Source organism: Halichoerus grypus, chromosome 1 (genome assembly GCF_964656455.1).
Source record: "Halichoerus grypus chromosome 1, mHalGry1.hap1.1, whole genome shotgun sequence".
Lineage (NCBI taxonomy): Eukaryota > Metazoa > Chordata > Mammalia > Carnivora > Phocidae > Halichoerus > Halichoerus grypus.
The window spans coordinates 213,973,285-213,990,992 of NC_135712.1; the positions used below are offsets into that span (position 1 = coordinate 213,973,285).

A 17,708-nucleotide genomic window follows, 5' to 3' on the forward strand; every position below is an offset into this window, starting at 1 on the left:
CCGTGGAGGACGGTCCGGCAGCTCCTCGGAGAGTTACCCGCCGGATTACCGGAGCACCTGGCGATTCCTCTCCTAGCTATCCATCTACCCAAGAGAACTGAAGTCGTGTCCTCATAAACATTTTTACACGGATGTTCAGAGAGTTATTCACAATAACCAAAAAGTACAAACAACCCGGGTGTCTATAGCGGATGGTTGGGTGGACAAAAGGCGGTGTATCCGTGTCGTGCCATGTCGCGTGGCGGTAAAAAGAGTGATGCGCTGAACGCCCTGCCGCGTGGATGAACCTGGCAAACACGATGCCCCGTGACAGAGGCCGGACACAAAAGGCCATTGTGTTGTCCTGTATTTCCCCGCTTATATGAAATGTCCACAATGTCCGGGCAAATCTGTAAAGACAGTAAGTTGGTGGTTGCCGGGAGCTTGGGGGTGAGGGACGAAGAGGCATAGGGAATGACTGCTAGGAACTTTCTTGCTGGGGTGATGGAGTGTTCTAAAATTGATGTGATGATGGTTGCATAGCTCTGAACACACTAAAACCCAGTGAATTATACACGTTGAGTGGATTTTATAGTATGTGAATTGTATCTCAGTAAAAACGGTCATAAAAAAAAAATTCCAGTCTGCCTGGAGCTGAAGCATGGAGATTATTTTTTATGCCTCGTCCCCACGTGGCCTTCCCCTCTTTCTCTATGTCTGGGAATGGACCCTTATTTGGAAATAGGGTCTCTGCAGTCAGCAAGTTAGGACGAGGTTATACCAGAGTGGGGGTGGGCCCAGCATCCAGTGGGCAGTGTGCTTATAAGAGGGGAATCTGGACACAAGCCAAGGAAGGCGGAGGATTGCCTGCAATCTCATAAATTAATCTCCATGCTTCAGCCATAATTTAATCTCATAAATTAAAAAAAAAAAGAAACAAAGGTGGCCAGTGTAGCTACAGAACCGATTTTTTTAATTTTTTTTTTTTTTAAGATTTTATTTATTTATTTGACAGAGAGACAGCGAGAGAAGGAACACAAGCAGGGGGAGTGGGAGAGGGAGAAGCAGGCTTCCTGCAGAGCAGGGAGCCAGATGCGCGGCTCGGTCCCAGGACCCTGGGATCATGACCTGAGCCGAAGGCAGACGCTTAACGACTGATCCACCCAGGCGCCCCCCACTGGCCACCTTTGAAATGCTCCATGGCCCCCAGCCCCCTCTGGCTAGTAGCTGTCATACTCAGTGATGCAGACATAGAATATGTCTATCGTAGAAAATTCTACTGAACAAAGAAGGTGCAGAGCAGTGCTTGGCACAGAATAAATCAATAAATGTCAAATGAAGTGGGGCACCTGGCCTGGCTCAGTCGGTAGAGCGTGTGACCCTTGATCTTGGGGTCTGACAGGGCTGGGATTTGGCTGAGGCCAGGGAGGGGGCTTGTGCGAGGTCAAAGTTGGATCCTGTCTTTACTTAAGTTTGGATTTTTTTTTGCATTAATTTTGATTTTTAAAAATATTTCATTAATGAGGGAGGAATGTGGGGGCTTATGAAAGGATAGCACGGGAGATCCCTGAGTGTGGTTTCCCACTGCTGTTGCAACGGGTCACGCCAAACTTACTAGCTCAGCACAACGGAACTGTTATTTCACCATTCTGGAGGTCAGAAATCTGAAATGAGTCTTCCGGAGTAACACCCAGGCGTGGGAAGGGGTGGTCCCTCCTGGGCCCCAGGGAGACCCGATCCTGCCTCTTCCAGCTTCCAGAGGCCCCACATCCCTGGCCCGCGGCTCCCTCTCCATCCTCACTGCCAGCAGCACAGGGTCTATCTCTGGGACTCCCACCCTCTGCCTCCCTCTTGTGAGGACGCCGGGCCCCCTGGGGAACCCAGGGTCACTCCCACATCAGGATTTGAAACTTACTCCCATCTGCAAAGTTCCTTTTATAGCACACAGATTAGGGAGCGGGTATCTTTGGGGGCGGGTCATTATTCAGCCCTGCCACACTCGTGATGTGGGCACTGTTCTGTATTATGATTGTGCTGATGGACACACAAACTTACACAGTGATAAGATGGTACAGAACTTAATACACAAAAATGCATACCCAAGTCCAAGTAACACTGGAGAAATCTGAACAAGATGGGTGTATCACCTCAGCGCCAACATTCTGGTCATGATATTATGCTAGGGGTTTGCGTGTGTTTTGCACCCAGCTACTGCTGGGAAACTGGGTGAAGGTTGCACTGGGCCTTCTGGATTATTTCTTACATCTGCAATGCAGCTCTACAATGATCTCAACATACATGTCGATTTTTTTTAAGATTTTATTTATTTATTTGACAGAGACACAGCGAGAGAGGGAACACAATCGGGGAGAGGGAGAGAAGCAGGCTTCCCGCGGAGCAGGGAGCCCAATGCGGGGCTCGATCCCAGGACTCTGGGATCATGACCTGAGCCGAAGGCAGACACTTAACGACTGAGCCACCCAGATGCCCCCATGTCGATTTTTCAAAAGAAAAAAAATGCATGAAAATATTACTGACTTATGTGCTGAGGTTTTTGGCATCCCCTTCAATTTGGGGCTCACGTGCCACACTGCTTGACAAACACTTTCCTCTCTCTGGTTCCACTTATTTATTTTTTAAAAAATATTTTTATTTATTTTAGACAGTGCATGCACAAGCGAGGGGGGGGGGCAGAGGGAGAAGCAGGCTCCCCACTAAGCAGGGAGCCCGATGCAGGACTTGATTCCAGGACCCCAGGATCATGACCTGAGCCAAAGGCAGACACTTAACCGACTGAACCACCAAGGCGCTCCCAATTTTTTTTTTTTTTTTTTTAAAGCAGAGGTTCCTATTTTTGACAAACTACAAGTCCAGAGGGGTGACAGCCTGGCAAACATTCTGTAAGTCGCTCCTGAGGTCTGCCCTGGGCAGTGAGAAGAGGCAGAGCAGGAGCCCAGATGAATTCTCTCTCACTCAGCCTGGCTTGGGGCAGGGGCTGGGCCAACCCCCAACCTGACATCAGAAGTATAACAAAGGGTTATGGGTTTCATTGCATCCCCCCAAAAGGCATCCCCCAGTACCTGGGAATGGACCCTTATTTGGAAATAGGGTCTCTGCAGTCAGCAAGTTAGGACGAGGTTATACCAGAGTGGGGGTGGGCCCAGCATCCAGTGGGTGATGTGCTTATAAGAGGGGAATCTGGACACAGACATAGAGAAAGAGGGGAAGGCCATGTGGGGACGAGGCAGACACTGGAGAGATGTGTCCACAAGCCAAGGAAGGCGGAGGATTGCTGGCAACACCGGAAGCTGGAGAAGACAGGGAGGATCCTTCTCCAGAGGGCTTAGAGGGAGCAGGGCGCTGCTGACACTTTGAGCTTGGACTTGCTCAGGTGTAAAGGAGCCGCAGAACAGAAGGTGTGGGACGTCTGCGTTTAGCACAGATGTCTGCCCTGCTATCAGTCTGTCGCAGGTCTGTAGGTTCAAGATTCCAAGTTTCCTGACGTATACAGGTCTTGCTTTTGGGTGTGGCTTCCCATATCTGCTTCCTGCATCCTTGGCTCTATCTCTTTACCCCCAGCACATCCTGGGGGCCAATCACACCTGGCACTCTGCCTGGGAGCCTTCCAGAGTCAACACAGCGCCTGGCCCCTGGGGAGGCCCTGCGTGAGTATTAGCCTGAGCCACAAAACATGGTCGAGATGGTGTCCTTGCTGGCCAGCCAAGGTTACCGCAAAGTCAATCTGGAGTCAGCTCTCAAACACATAGGAAGACAATAAAAAAATAATATCGGGGCACCTGGCTGGCTTAGTCAGTAGAGCAGGTGACTCTTGAGCTCGGTATTATGAGTTCAAGCCCCATGTTGGGTGTGGGGATCACTTAAAAAAAATCTTAAAAAAAAAAATCAGGACGTCAGCTCCAGGAGACCAGAGACTATCTCGTTCTGTGCCCTCTGTGCCTGGGACCGCCCGCCACACAGTAGGTGTGCAATAAATATTTGTGAAATGAACACCTGAATGTTTAAACCAATAGCTGGTCTGTTAAAAGTGACTTCTTTGTTATGCATGGCATTTTTATGTTTTTAATTGCCCACTTTTTTTTTTTTAAGATTTTTATTTATTTATTTGAGAGAGAGAGAATGAGAGAGAGAGAGCATGAGAGGGTGGAGGGTCAGAGGGAGAAGCAGACTCCCTGCCGAGCACGGAGCCCGATGCGGGACTCGATCCCGGGACTCCAGGATCATGACCTGAGCCGAAGGCAGTTGCTTAACCAACTGAGCCACCCAGGCGCCCTTTAATTGCCCACTTTTTTTTTTTTTATCTTCTTAACTTGAGAGAGAGTGCGTGCGCACATGAAGGGCGGGGGAGGGGCAGATGGAGAGGGAGAAGCAGACTCTCGGCGGAACAGGGAGCCAGGCACTGGGCTCGATTCCTGGATCCCCGAGACCATGACCTGAGCTAAAGGCAGACACTCGACCTTGAGCCACCCAGGCACCCCGTGCACACCTCTTAAATGAGAGATGGGACGTCAAATCAATTGCTCTGTCCTCCCTTAAAAACGGGAACATCCGGCCACGCAGGTGCACCTGCCTCAGTGCCTTATGCTTTCTTTTTTTTTTTTTTAAGATTTTATTTATTTATTTGACACAGAGAGAGACAGCGAGAGAGGGAACACAAGCAGGGGGAGTGGGAGAGGGAGAAGCAGGCTTCCCGCGGAGCAGGGAGCCCGATGCGGGGCTCGATCCCAGGACCCTGAGATCATGACCTGAGCTGAAGGCAGTCGCTTAACCAACCGAGCCATCCAGGCGCCCCAGTGCCTTATGCTTTCTGCCTGGCCCAGGAAGCAAGAGAAAGCCAAGAGCAGGACAGAGTGGCCAGGCGAATTCTGTCCCCGGGTAAAGCAGCCGCCTTGGGCAGGCTATTTGCTCCCTCTGAAGAGGCCACCGTCATTGTCCCGAACAAATGTCAAAGTAAATACCATGGTGAAACATTCCAAGTAGCACAGGGAGGTATAAGATTGAAAGTACTTTGGGTAAATTCTTGGATATTTTTTTAAAAAGTCACCCATGTGTAATTTACATACGTAACTCCATTTATGCAAATGAGATTGCACGAGTCGGCTTCGCCGGCTTCGAGTTTTGGAGGTCAATCTTGGACTGCTTTCCTGTAACACAGGAAGGTCTTCCCATCCCTCTGAGGGTCTGGCTGTTAGTGTATAAATGCACCACTGTTTAAGCAGTGCCCCTGCGGATGGGCATTCCTCAAATATTTACCTGGCATGTCTCGGTGCTAGGGATCCACTTAGTGATGTGCAGGAGCCCGTGGGTGCTGACTACAGAAGTCATGGTCAGCAACTGCACGAGTGGACCATGGTGGGAAGATTTATTTACTTATTTATTTTAAGATTTTATTTGACAGAGCATGAGTGGTGAGGAGCAGCAGAGGGAGAAGGAGACTCCCCGCAGAGCAGGGAGCCCGATGCGGGGCTCCATGCCAGGACCCTGAGATCATGACCTGAGCCGAAGGCAGCTGCTTAACGACTGAGCCACCCAGGCGCCCCATTGTGGCAAGATTTAAACTATGGGAACTGGCAAACGCTACAGACTAGGGCTTTGTTTTTATTTTCCAGATTGCTCCTTTAGCACCTCACCGCTGTCATGTCATGGACAACAAAGCAGACAAAACGCTGTTCACATGGTGCTTATTCTAGTGGAGAAAACAGTGTGCAGGAAACTATAGATGCTATGGAGAAAAAGAAAGCAGGAAACAGGATAAAGGAACATTAGGAGGTCATGATGTCAGTGCAAGTGCTCCGGCAAGCCTCGGTGAGGAGGTGATGTTTGAACAAAAGAGCAAATGTTTCATTGAGGGAGTAAACATATGGGGAAGGAAAAAGGTTCCAGGTAAACAGCACATGCGAAAGTCCCGGGGCAGGATTGGGCCTGGCCTGTTGGAAGAACATTGATGAGGCCTGATTGGCTGGAGCACAGTGGGCGACAGAGAGGGGCAGGGCAGGGGCGGGTCGTGCAGGGCCTTGTGGGCCTTGGGGAGGACTTGGGCTTTTCCCCCAGGGAGGGAGGGACCTGGCTCCGGTGCTCACCGGCGCCCTCTGGTGGCTGCTGCGGGGAGGACGGACTGGGGGAAGGAAGGGGGGGCGGGGGCGGGGCAGAGGGGATTGGGCGGGTCCAGGCAGGCGATGGTGGTGGCTGCGGGCAAATGAGAGATCTGGGATAGATTTTAAACTGATTCAACCCCGATGTTTTTAGGCTGAGCCCCTGGAATGATAGTTCCCACTTCCTGCGGGAGGAGCAGCTTTGGGAGGTAACATGAGGAATCCTAAGGACACACTATGTTTGGGATGCCTCACCAATATCTAAGTGGAGACGTAGCGGGGCAGCGGACCCCGAGTCTGGAAATCAGGCGAGGCCCAAGCTGGAGACAGGACTGTGGGCATCGTCCTGCCATAGACGGGGGTGGGGGCGGGGAGAGTGGACGAGGCTGCCCGGGAGGGGAGCGACTGGGGAGGGAAGAGGCCGGAGGACCCAGCCTGGGCACCAGGGGAGGGGTGAGAGGTGGGAGGGGAGGCTGGTCCCATGAGAAGTTCCCAGGAGAAGGAGGGGGCTGGGCCAGTGAGACACTGCCCGAGGGGGAGGAGGACAGAGACTATGACAGGTCTGGGGACAGGAGGGCGGAGCCTGGCTGGTGGCGGTAGGAGGGAAAGGCGAGCCGTGGGAGGCAGTCGGGGTTTGGCTCTTCCTGGGGCTCTTGCTGGAGAGAAAAGCACAAAGTGGGCAGAAGACAGAACCTGGGGATGCTGTGAGGTCAGGAAGGCTTGTTTTTAAGAAATTCCCGCGGTCTCTGCTGCTGGGGACAGGTAAATCTGAGGAGAGCAGGGAGGGTGGCTGGTGGGCCAGTCATGAGGTGCCTGCGACACTGAGGTAATAGGGAATGTGTGTCCCAGGCCCCGGGCCCCAGCCCCTTTTAAAAGTCTGTAACTTCCTGGGGAGCCGGGTGGCTCGGTTGGGTGACCGACTCTTGGTTTCAGCTCAGGTCGTGATCTTGGGGTGGGATCGAGCCCTGTGTCAGGCTACGCACCTAGCACAGAGTCTGATTGGGACGCTCTCTCTGCCCCTCCCCCCGCTCTCTCTCTAAAATAATAAATCTTAACAAAGTAAATTTAAAAAGCCTGTAACTTCCTGAGAGGCAAGGGCCAGAGGAAGAGGAAGGCCTTCCCACCACACTTGGGCTCGCCAATGAGGCCTGGGACTGCGGGCTCACAGGTGGCTTCAGGATGGGGCTGGGGGCTGAGGAAGGAGGGACTTTCAGCCACACCCTCGGCCCTGGGGGAGAATCACCAATGGCCACCTATTGAACCAACCTTGCCTGCACACGGGGTCTCCACAAAATCCCTAACCAAGGGACTCAGAAAGTTCCAGGGCAGGTGAACGCATCCACATGGCAGAGGGGGTTGTGCCCCAAACTCCACGGGAAGAAGCCCCTGCACCCGGGACCCCTCATCTGATTGCTCGTGACATCCTTTTTAAGAAACAGGCAAGTCAAGTGCTTTCCTGAGCTCTGGGAGCTATGCAAGCAAATCATCAGCAGTGAGGAGGGGACCCGGGGGGTCCGCGTGAACTCGGCAGTGAGCATCAGAACTGAATCGAATTGTAGGATGCCCATGGAGAGAGGACTTGCTTAGGGTGGAGACCTCGTGTGCCTGGTATCAGAAGGGCCAGGAGGAGAAGGCATCAGCGTGCAGAACCAGCTCACAGTCACAGCGCCCAAGGACTCCCACTCTGGGCATCTATGCCCTCATGTGACCGGGCAGGGATGTTGTTGGCCGGGAGACCGCAGCAGGTGGAATGTGTCCCACGTGAGATTAGGTTCTATGGTTATGCCTATTTTATGGCCGTAAAACAGGGTGTTGAAGGCTGCACATGGAGAATGAGGCGGGTAGCTGGGATGGGAACCCACAGCCTGGGCTCCTAGCCATACCACTAAACCCCAATAGGGGCTGGGTGAGAATGAGGGTGTGGGGAAGGCCAGGCTGGGAGTGGGCTGGCCAGAGATGAAACCAGGGCATGGGCCTGGAGCTCTTCAAACACCCCGGCCCCCTCCCTGAGATGTTCCTTGAGAGCAGCCCTGCAGAGCCCCCAACATAGTCTGAGAGTCATGGCTTGGCAAAAATAATTTAATAGTCCATTTGGACCCCGGGGTCTGCTTGTCCCTCCCCAGCCCCCAAGCCCCTAACAACCTTCCCACCCTGCCTAGTCCCGGGCTAGGGAGTCAGAGGCCCCAGGGGCAGCCCTTGGAAGCCCCAGCCCCTGGCCAGGCCCAAGGGCTTGGGTTTGCCCACAGCGCCTTTCCGGGCTCCCCTGGTTCCTCAAGAGGCGGGGTCAAGGCAACCCCAACTTCCCTGAGCATAGCCCTGGCCTGCACCCTCAGACCCCCATTCCCACGCCAACATCCCACCACCGTGACCAGAAACCCGGGTGCTGCAGCCCTGTGCCAGGCCCCCCATGAGGGACACAGGACACCTCAGCCTGGCCCTGGGGGAGTCAGGATGCAAAAGCAGCCAGATCAGGCCAAGCAGACAGCCCCAGGGGGACGGGGAAGCCAGACCCGATCCGCACAAGCTCGGTTTATATGCAGCTCATGCCGAGTCCTACAGGTCAGGCAGGCAGACAGGCGGCTCTAGGAGGGGGGCGCGCGTAGCTGCTCCAGCCCATCGGCGTACTGGAAGGCCGACCCGGTCTCATGCTCGTACATGTCCAGGGCCACCTCGCAGCTCTCTCGCACCACGCGCTCGGGGTCGGCTGCGTGGGCCCGCAGGGCGGCCAGGCAGGTGGGCCGGGCGATGGCTCCCAGGGCCTCAGCGCACTCGTGCCGCACCATGGGGTTCTCGGCCCGCTGGGCCAGGGTCGCTGCCAGCTGGGGCACGGCCGCCTCGTGCTGCAGCTGGCCCAGGACGTAGCCAATCTCATGGCGGAAGAGGGCGCTGCCACAGTGCAGGCCTGCGGGCAGGAGGGCAAGGGTGGTCAATGGCCGAGCGGTGCCATCGGGGCAGGCGGGGGACTCGGGGCTGAGCGCCGGAGCGCAAGAAGGAGCAGGTGGAAAGGGGGTTCCCCATTTCCAGTGGTCAGTGCTGCTCAAAGGGAGGGACCTGCAGCCAGAGGGGCAGGAGAAGCTGGAGCACGGGCTGCTAATAGGCTCCCCGCCAACAGGCACTGGGAACACAGCGCTGCCCTCCGCAAGGCCAGACGGGGCAGGTGTGGCCTTTCTGGGCCCAGGGTCCCCTTCCAGCTGCGCCCACCTCTCCTCGGGCTTCTGTGTTACGCTATCGCGTGTTTAATGAGGGGACAGTCCTGAGCACCCTCCCCCCACTCCACAGACAGGTCATGCTTTACACTGATGGGGAGCCCCCGCCGGGAGGGGCGGGGTGACTGCCCAAGACCAGAGGCCCTTGAGGCCGAGCCAGGGCTTGAGGCCACCTGCCTGACTGCGGCCCCTGCTCCCAAGCACCACCCAGCCCCACTGTGCTCCTGCCCAGCACCACCTGGGACTCCCACCCCGTGGCCCAGGGTCCAGGCGATGACCAGGCATCTCCCTGCCAGACAGGAAGTTCTGGGAGCGCAGAGAGGGCTCCAAATCCTCTGCGGGCACGCCCCGGGCACGGGGGTGCAGGGGACCACGGACTGCCCGGGGAGAGGCCTGCAGAGCAGCCTGCGGAGCTGGGAGGAGAGTGACTCAAGTCACGATAACAGAAAGGGGCTAAGCGTGCCGGAGCCACACTGCCGGGGACCAGATCCCACCTCCGCGGCTCGCCAACTGCTGTCTGCTCAGGCGACCCTCTGGCTTTCTGGCCTCGGCTTCCCCCCGGGGAACTGGCGGGAAGGGTGCCCGCCCACCTCTTATAAAGCCGGGGAGGAAGTGCCGGGCGCCGGGCCCAGGACGCGCTCCCCGGGTCATGCTGCTGCTCCCTCTCCCAGGCGCAGCTCCTGAGCCTCACCCAGGCGCCTGACCGGGACCCCCCCGGCCGGCCCCAACTCACCCTCGGCCAGAGCCAACGCAGCCTCTTCGCCGCCGACATCCCGCAGGGCGAACATGGCTCGGTAGCGGTCAAAGAGTGGCCGGGCTTCGTCCAGCAGGACCCCCCGCAGCCGCCCCACGTCGCGCTCTTCGGCTGGAGGAGCAGGGTCCACGGACAGGTAGGGCCCGGCCAGCGCCGGCTCCCCGTGGTGCTGCTGCAGCCACTCGAGCCGCTGGGCAGCCAGCTGGCACGTCTCGGCCACCTGCGGGGACAGGGGCGCACGGGTGGCCGCTGAGGACAGGACGGTGGGCACGACGGACCCCCTTCCCCACCCTCGGGGGCTCCAGTCATTCTGGACGGAGAGAAAGCGGCAGGGGCTTGTGTGAGGAGGGAGCGACAGGGCGGAGGGCCAGGGCGGCTCCACACGGAGGTGACGTGGGAGCGGAGCAGGGACCCGCAGCAGATGCAGCGGGGGCCGGGCGCAAGTGGCCGCTGCAGAGGGCGAGGCCAGGCCTGACCGTTCAGCCCCGCGAGCTGCACCAAGAACGGGGGGTTCTGTCCTCGAGGTCATTAGGAAACACGAATGCTTTAGGTCTGAAAGAGGTTAGCAGACCTCCGTTCTGCACTCACCCCGCTGCTGAGAGGAGGCTGGGACTGAGTTCTGGGAGGTGACAAGCAGCAGGTGAGACACACACGCGTCCACCCAGAAGCCCATGCACGCTCACGGCAGCACGGTTCAGGTGGCCAAAAAGTGGGAACACCCCAAATGTCCCTCAGTGGGCAAGTGGACAAGATCTGGGCCACCACACACGGGAGTATCAGCCGCGAGCAGGAGCGAGGCGCCCGCACACGCGGCCCCGGGGACGGACACTGAGCCCACGACGCTCAGGGAGGGAACCAGACACGGAAGGCCACACAGGGTGTGAGTCCACGTGGGTGACACGTCCAGAACAGGCTCATCCACGGACGGGAAGGAGGCTCGTGGGGGCCGGTGGCTTGGGGGGGGGAGTGACTGCTGATGGGGCGGGGCTTCTTTGGGGGCAATGGAATGTTCTGGAATTAGGAGATGGTCGCACACCTCTGTGGATGCTCTAGAAACACTGAAGTGTACCCTTTCAAAGGGTGAACTTTATGGTATGTGAATTACATCTCAGTAAAGCTGTTCCCTGAAGAAGAAGGAAGAAAGGCAGGCAGTGGGGAGACCTGGGAGAGGCCAGGCGGGCAGTGGGGAGACCTGGGAGGGGCCAGGCGGGCAGTGGGGAGACCTGGGAGGGGCCAGACGGGCAGTGGGGAGACCTGGGAGAGGCCAGGCGGGCAGTGGGGAGACCTGGGAGGGGCCAGGCAGACAGTGGGGAGACGTGGGAGAGGCCAGGAAGGCAGTGGGGAGACCTGGGAGAGGCCAGGCGGGCTGGGGCGGCGGAGGCGGACACAAGCGGGTGGGCTCAGCGGGATCCTGGCGCGAGGACTGGACAGGGCAGGAGGGGAGAGGCAAGGCGGGTCAGCCGGGCAGGGTTTAGTGTGGGAATCAGTTTGGTTTTGCCGAACGGGGCCGTGGCCTGGGACCACCCTGGCTGCTGCCCTCTCCCAGGACCCTGGCCAAGCGGTCGCCCTGGCAACCAGACACAGGGGGAGGCCGGTCCAGGTGGGGGTGGGGAGGAAGGGATCAGGCCACGGTACCTCGATGACGGGGTCAGTGGAGTACTGCTTCAGGACCTCCAGAACGTCTGGGTTCCCGATGGCCCCCAGGGCCTCGCCTGAGAAGAACCACACAAACAGCTCACGGTTGGTTAAGAAATGTCGCGGATACTGCGGGGGGCGGGGGGGTACGACCAGCAACACCACCTCCTTTGTGCTCCCCCCTACCCCCCACCACGGCTCTGCTTGTATCTGTGACCCGTGGATTGGAGCTGGAGCGTGAAACTGGGCTGGGACCCCCCACCCCCTGCCCCGGCCCATGCCCCCCGTGCTTGTGGTCTGGGTGGGGAGACACTGCCAAGCATGTCATAACAACTCAGAGACGTCGGTCATCACGGAGCCCCAAGAACACCCGGGTGAGCAGAGCTCGTCGGGGTGAGCCCCAGAGGAGGTTTTACGCTGCAGTGTGAGAGAGGAAGGTCAGCGGAGCTAGGCAGGGCTCGGTGGGGGAGCCTGACCGTCTGTGGGTCCCCATGAGCCCCCATGGGCCTATACGGGCACGGAGCAGGAAGAGACCCACGGCCAGCAAACACGCCGCACTCAATTCCTCCTCCGCTTTGCAAGCGGGTAGAGCACACTGCTGCCCACGATCAAGAACATCCTAATGGAACTGAATCCAGGTCAGGTCCCCCTCCTTGCCCGCAGCCGTCCAGGGCTCCCACCTCCCTCAGGGTAAAAGCCCAAGTCGTCCCTGAGGCCCCCCCAGGCCCTGCAGGCCCTGCCCCTTGCCCTTCCCTCCTCCCTCTCTCCCCGTCACTCCCTCCGCTCCAGCCACAGGGGCCTCCTTGCCACTCCTCCGAGGAGCAGACAGGGTATGTCACCAGGACGTCTGCCCAGGCTGCATCCTCTGCCTGAAGCACCTCTCTCCAGATAACTGCCTGCCTTCGTTCAGATCTCTGTTCACTGATTAAAAAGGTTAACACCTCTGACACTCTCATCCTACTCCCTGCTTTACTTCTTCCTTAGCACTTCCGTGCTTCCGCCCTCACCCGACAAAGTGTTCTGCGATACCTAATACTCAAAATAGCAGAACTCTCGGGAAAGGTGAGGTCTGGAGGAGAACGTTCTGGGTAGGGAGAGCTCCAACAAAAACAGTGACTGGCACACTGAGAGTTACCTGGGGCAGCCTGGGGACGGGGGCGGCTCAGCAGAGGGAGTAGGAGAAATGCCTAAAAAGAGTAAGATGGAAACAGAGCCCTGCCCCGCCCCCATCTGCAAAGCAGCTCACTGGTTAGAGACGCAGCCTCAACAGCACTGGCTTGCCACGGAATTTACTCATCTCTCTCGTTTCTGGTGTCCCTCGAGGTAACAGGGCCCGGTACACAGCAGGTGCTCAATAAACACTGGCCCAGTGAATAACACGAACAAATGAAACTGATATCGGGCTGGCGAGCTCGCCACCTGGTTTTATATTAGCAAAAGATGGTTTCTAACTTTTTATTTATTTATTTTTCTTTTTAAAGATTTTATTTGTTTGACAGAGAGAGCGAGCGAGCACAGCAGGGGGAGCTGCAGGAGCAGAGGGAGAGGGAGAAGCAGGCTCCCCACCGAGCAGGGAGCCCCACACGGGGCTCGATCCCAGGACCCCGGGATCATGACCTGAGCCGAAGGCAGATGCTTCACTGACTGAGCCACCCAGGTGCCCGATTTTTATGTTTTTAAATGTCTCTTTTTTTAGGGGCGCTTGGCTGGCTCAGTCGGTAGAGCACGTGACTCTTGATCTTGGGGCCCTGAGTTCCAGCCCCACGTTGGGTGAAGAGATAACTTAAAAATAAAATCTTTAAAAAAATCCAACAGATGATATTTCCTGACGTGTGAAACTTACGTGGAATTCAAATCTGAGCGCCCATAAAGTCCCACCGGCACGTGGAGGGTAGTTTACCGCGGCTGCTTTTAATCACGAGGGCAGAGTTGCGTCTTGGCAACAGGGACTGTCTGGCCCACGGCGCTGAACATCTTACCACCTGCCCTTTATAGGTAAAGCCTGCCAAGCCCTGCTAGAACACGCGGGAGGGAGGGGGGCATGTGAGGTAGAAGGGATTGGGGGGGTGGTGTGTGTGGAGGTCAGGTGTCCCCCCGGCCACTCACCCGCCTCGTGGCGCACCATGGGCTCCTGGCGGGTGTCACGGAGCACGTCCAACAGCACGGGGATGGCCCGGGAGTCCTGCATCTGGCCCAGGCAGTAGGCCAGCTCGTGCTTGAGCAGGGCAGAGTCGTCGCCAAAGGCCCGGCTGATCCAGGTGATGGCTCCGGGACCACCGAGCCCGCGGAGGGTGAAGAGCGCCCGGAAGCGGGCCTGCAGGGGCTGCTGGGGGTCCACCAGCGTCTGCCCGATTGCCTCCACCTCCTGCTCTGTCACCATGGCGCCGCCGGCTGCCTCCTGCCCACGGGCCCAGGCCTTCCACAGCCTCACCTGCGCCGAAACCAGGGCCTCCCGGGCACAAGAACCTACAGGCGGAAAACCGAGAGCCCAGGTGAGCGGTGTTTTTCATCCGCTCAAGGATTTGTTCATTTACGAGTGAGGAGAAGCAGCGCGAGCAGGAAGCTGAGAGCAGCTCCTCCAGCCCCGGTCCAGCCTTCAGCTGAAGCAGCCCCGGCCAATGTCCCCACTGCGACCTCACGAGAGATCAGAGCCGGAAGCACCTAGCTACAAGGCCCAGATCCCCGGTCCACACAAACCGTGGGAGACCGTGTTTGCTGCTCTCAAAGCTGCTAAGTGTGGGGTGATTTGTTACAGGACAGGTAACTGAGGCGCAAATCCTTTCAGCATGTAAACCGGACCCCTGCCTAATCCTCCTATGGCACCTCGTTATTTCAAACTCCCTCACAGTCCCAAAGGCTCTGTGTGACCTGCCCCCACCCCTGCCAGCCCTCCCCTCCTCCCCCTCGCTCACTCTGCTTCAGCCACACGGGCCTCCTGGCTCTTCCTCCAACACACCAGGCCCAGTCCTACCCCAGGACCTTTGCATGGGTCATTCTCTTCCTCAGGGACACTCTTCCCCAAATGCCTCCCATGCTCACCCTCTCACTTTCTTGGGTCTCAAATGTCACCTCCTCAGGGCAGCCTTCCCTGATCACAGTTGTCACTGTTACTCTTTTCCCTTGTTCTACTTTTCTTCAAAGCACTTACCACCACAAGATATCATATAGGACGTTTACCAGTTTAGTTGCCTATGGTCGGTCTTATCCCTCATCAGAACTCTGAAGGCGGGGACCGAGTCTCTCTTAGTCACCACCATACTCCCACCAGTCCGTAAGCCTTCAGTAAAAACAGCCCTACCAGTAACAGCAGCTGACATTTACAGAGGACGTACTATGTGCCAGGCCCCTCTGCTAAGCCCCTCACACTCACGGACTCATTTACCTTTCCCCACAAACATATGAGATGGGCACCAGGCTTGTCACCCTTTAACAGGCGAGAAAGCAGACACACAGGTTAATAACTTGCTTATGAACAGTGTGAGGAGTTATAAATCCAGGGAGCTGGGCTCCAGAGTCAAGCTCTAAACCACAAATGCTGTGTTGAGTGGATGGACTGAGACGAAATGACACAGCCTAGGCTGGGAGGCGGGGCTCCATCTCTGTCCTCTGGACCAGTGAAGACCTGGCGGACGCCTCGTAAAGCGTGCTGTGGCGTCAGCAGGGCTCACTGGGCTTCATGAGGGAGGCGCAGCTGCCTGAGCAGGGGTGACCATCGGGGGAGGGAGAACCAGAAACCACAGAAGCCAGGAGTGAGTGAGCTGGCAAGGCATTAGGGGCCCTGAGCTCTGACTCTGCTACAGGGATGGGCAACAACTCGTGTGGGCTCACACAGCAAGCCAAGGGCAAACAGGACCCGGGAGTCCTGACTCCCAGGCTCTGCAGGGTCGTCCTCAAGACACCCGGAGAAGGCCCTTCATCGCCTACTCATCCCCAGAGTCCTTAAATTCCTGGGAATGAGGGGAAATCTGGCCAACAAGGCAGCTCCAGCTACGGGAGAGGAGCATGAGGAGAAAATACGCTGCAGATCTCCAGGGCAAGACTTGAACTTGGGCAAAGGTCTCTGGGCTTCGTTTCTGCATTTGGAATAAAACTATTAATAGCTCACAAGTCGGGTTTCCTTCTAGTCTCTGTTCAGACACTCAATGTGCAGGCAGGAACTCTCTGAGCACCCGGATGTAGCCATGCAAACCCTCCGTGCCCTGCACTCCCATTGTGGCGGCTTCAGTGATCCACGCAGCATCTAACAGCACCTGGTGTCCAGTGTATTTCACTGATCTGTTTCTTACTATAGAAAGTAAGGGCCGGGAGGGCAGGACTTCATGTATATATGTGTGTGTGTGTGTGTGTATATATATATATAAAGAAACCTAGGGGTGCCTGAGTGGCTCAGTTAAGCTTCTGCCTTCGGCTCAGGTCTTGATCCCAGGGTCTGGGATCGAGTCCCGCATCAGGGGGGAGCCTGTTTCTCCCTCTCCCGCTCCCCCTGCTAGTGCACGTGCACTCTCTCTCTTTCTGTCCAATAAATAAAATCTTTTAAAAAAATAAAGAGAAATCTATTACACACATATATGTGTACACACACACACACAGGTTATCTATATTACTTTGTTCACTGCTGGGTCCCCAAGGCCTAGCATGGGATCTGTCACCATGGCAGGAGGTGCCCAATCCGTATTTAAGTGAACTGAACACCCACTGCACACCAACCATGGTACTAAGCTCTTCATACACAGTGTAAATCTGTATCATTCGTAAAATGGGTGGAAGGGGCACGGGGACCTCACAGTTACTGCAAATGAAGGTGTGCTCGTGGAGGGGCGCCTGGCTGGCTCAATCGGTGGAGCGTTCTACTCTTGATCTCAAGGTTGTTAGTTTGAGCCCCACACTGGGTGTAGAGATTACTTAAAAATAAGATCTTAAAAAAAAAGAAGAAGAAGAAGATGGCGTGTTCATGGAGCACCTTACACGCACTTGACAAACCAGAGCTAGCATTAAATATTCCTGCAGGGAGCCCCAAACCCACCTCTCTGTACTCAGGAGGGCGCACCTAGCCTCCTGGAAGCCCACAGCTCATACCTTCAACCCATTCTTCAGTGGGAAGCAGGGCAAGGGTGTGGGCGTGGGGTTGAGGGGATCAGCCCCCAACCAAAGCAGAATCTGGCAATCTGCTCACCCCTGCGAAAGCCTCTTGATGAACTAGTAAGGGACGGAGAAAGAGGAGACCAGGCTCCTCGACCTCTCGCCCCCACCCGAGACCTATCTAAACCAAGAATTCCCAACAAAAACACCTCCGGTAACCAACTCTCCCCCGGAAAGGGGTCTTCCCAACACGGGATTCCCTCAGGGCTGCTCGCAAGACCCCACCCGTTGGAAGAGAACCCGAAAAACCGGAAGCCTCAAGATCTGTCTACGCGGGTCCCCAAGTACTGGATCCCTCATACCGTTGGTTCTCCCGAAACTCGAGAAAGGGCCCAATATGGGACCCCCTCCCCCACACGCGCCGGCTCCCAGGGTCCCACAACCTGGGAATCCAGTCCCCGGCGACAGGGTCCCCAGAACCTGGGGAAAGAGCTCGCCGGGACTCGAAACCCCTCAGGAGGAGGCCCCTCGACCCCCAACTAACGAATCCTAGAGACGGGACCTCCCCACGAGGCGTTCCCCGCCGTGCCCGCCCGCCAGGCCCGGGCCACGCACCGTGCCACCTGCAGCCGAAACGCCCAAACGAGCTCCGGGAAGACGAGGCCGCCGATCCCACCCGCGCCCACAGCGGCCACCGGCGTTTCACCAACCCCGACGCTCGCGGCGCGCTCTGGGGGCCGCCATCTTCCCGCCCACGTGACCGGGCCGGAAGGCACCAACGCGGCGCTGGGGGGGGTTCCAGTCAAAGTCTCCGCGGCAGGAGAGAGGTCTGGAAGCACGGTCGGCATCGGTGCCAGCTCACACTCACACAGCAGATGGAGTCTAAGGACATCCCTCAGGGAAGGGAAGGACAACGTCCACTCTTTCCGCGGAAGACATTCTCTT

The 17,708-nt window shown here is 57.0% G+C and overlaps 1 protein-coding gene across 2 annotated transcripts; it reads right to left on the reverse strand.

Moving 5' to 3' along the window:
• Nucleotides 1–2,895: 2,895 nt before the first annotated feature.
• DOHH (deoxyhypusine hydroxylase) lies at nt 2,896–17,707 on the reverse strand. 2 transcript variants are annotated; one of them, XM_036116101.2, is made up of 5 exons: nt 17,387–17,707; nt 13,791–14,150; nt 11,685–11,761; nt 10,029–10,269; nt 2,896–8,991 (listed from the first exon to the last, which is right to left on the reverse strand). In XM_036116101.2, exons 2-5 carry the CDS (start codon nt 14,062–14,064, stop codon nt 8,672–8,674), a joined length of 912 nt encoding a protein of 303 aa, XP_035971994.1. In that variant the 5' UTR covers nt 14,065–14,150; nt 17,387–17,707; the 3' UTR covers nt 2,896–8,671. The 2 variants fall into 2 exon arrangements, with proteins under 2 accessions (XP_035971994.1, XP_035971993.1); XM_036116100.2 differs by having other exon boundaries at nt 17,379–17,707.
• Between the last annotated feature and the right edge of the window lies 1 nt (nt 17,708).

Coding starts and splice junctions, on each gene's coding strand:
- DOHH (XM_036116101.2), bottom strand. CDS start 14,064: ATGGTGACAGAGCAGGAGGTGGAGGCAATCGGGCAGACGCTGGTGGAC. Junction 11,762..13,790: donor CATGGTGCGCCACGAGGCGG/GTGAGTGGCCGG, acceptor GGTTCTTCTCAG/GCGAGGCCCTGGGGGCCATC. Junction 8,992..10,028: donor TGCGTTGGCTCTGGCCGAGG/GTGAGTTGGGGC, acceptor TCCTGCCCGCAG/GCCTGCACTGTGGCAGCGCC.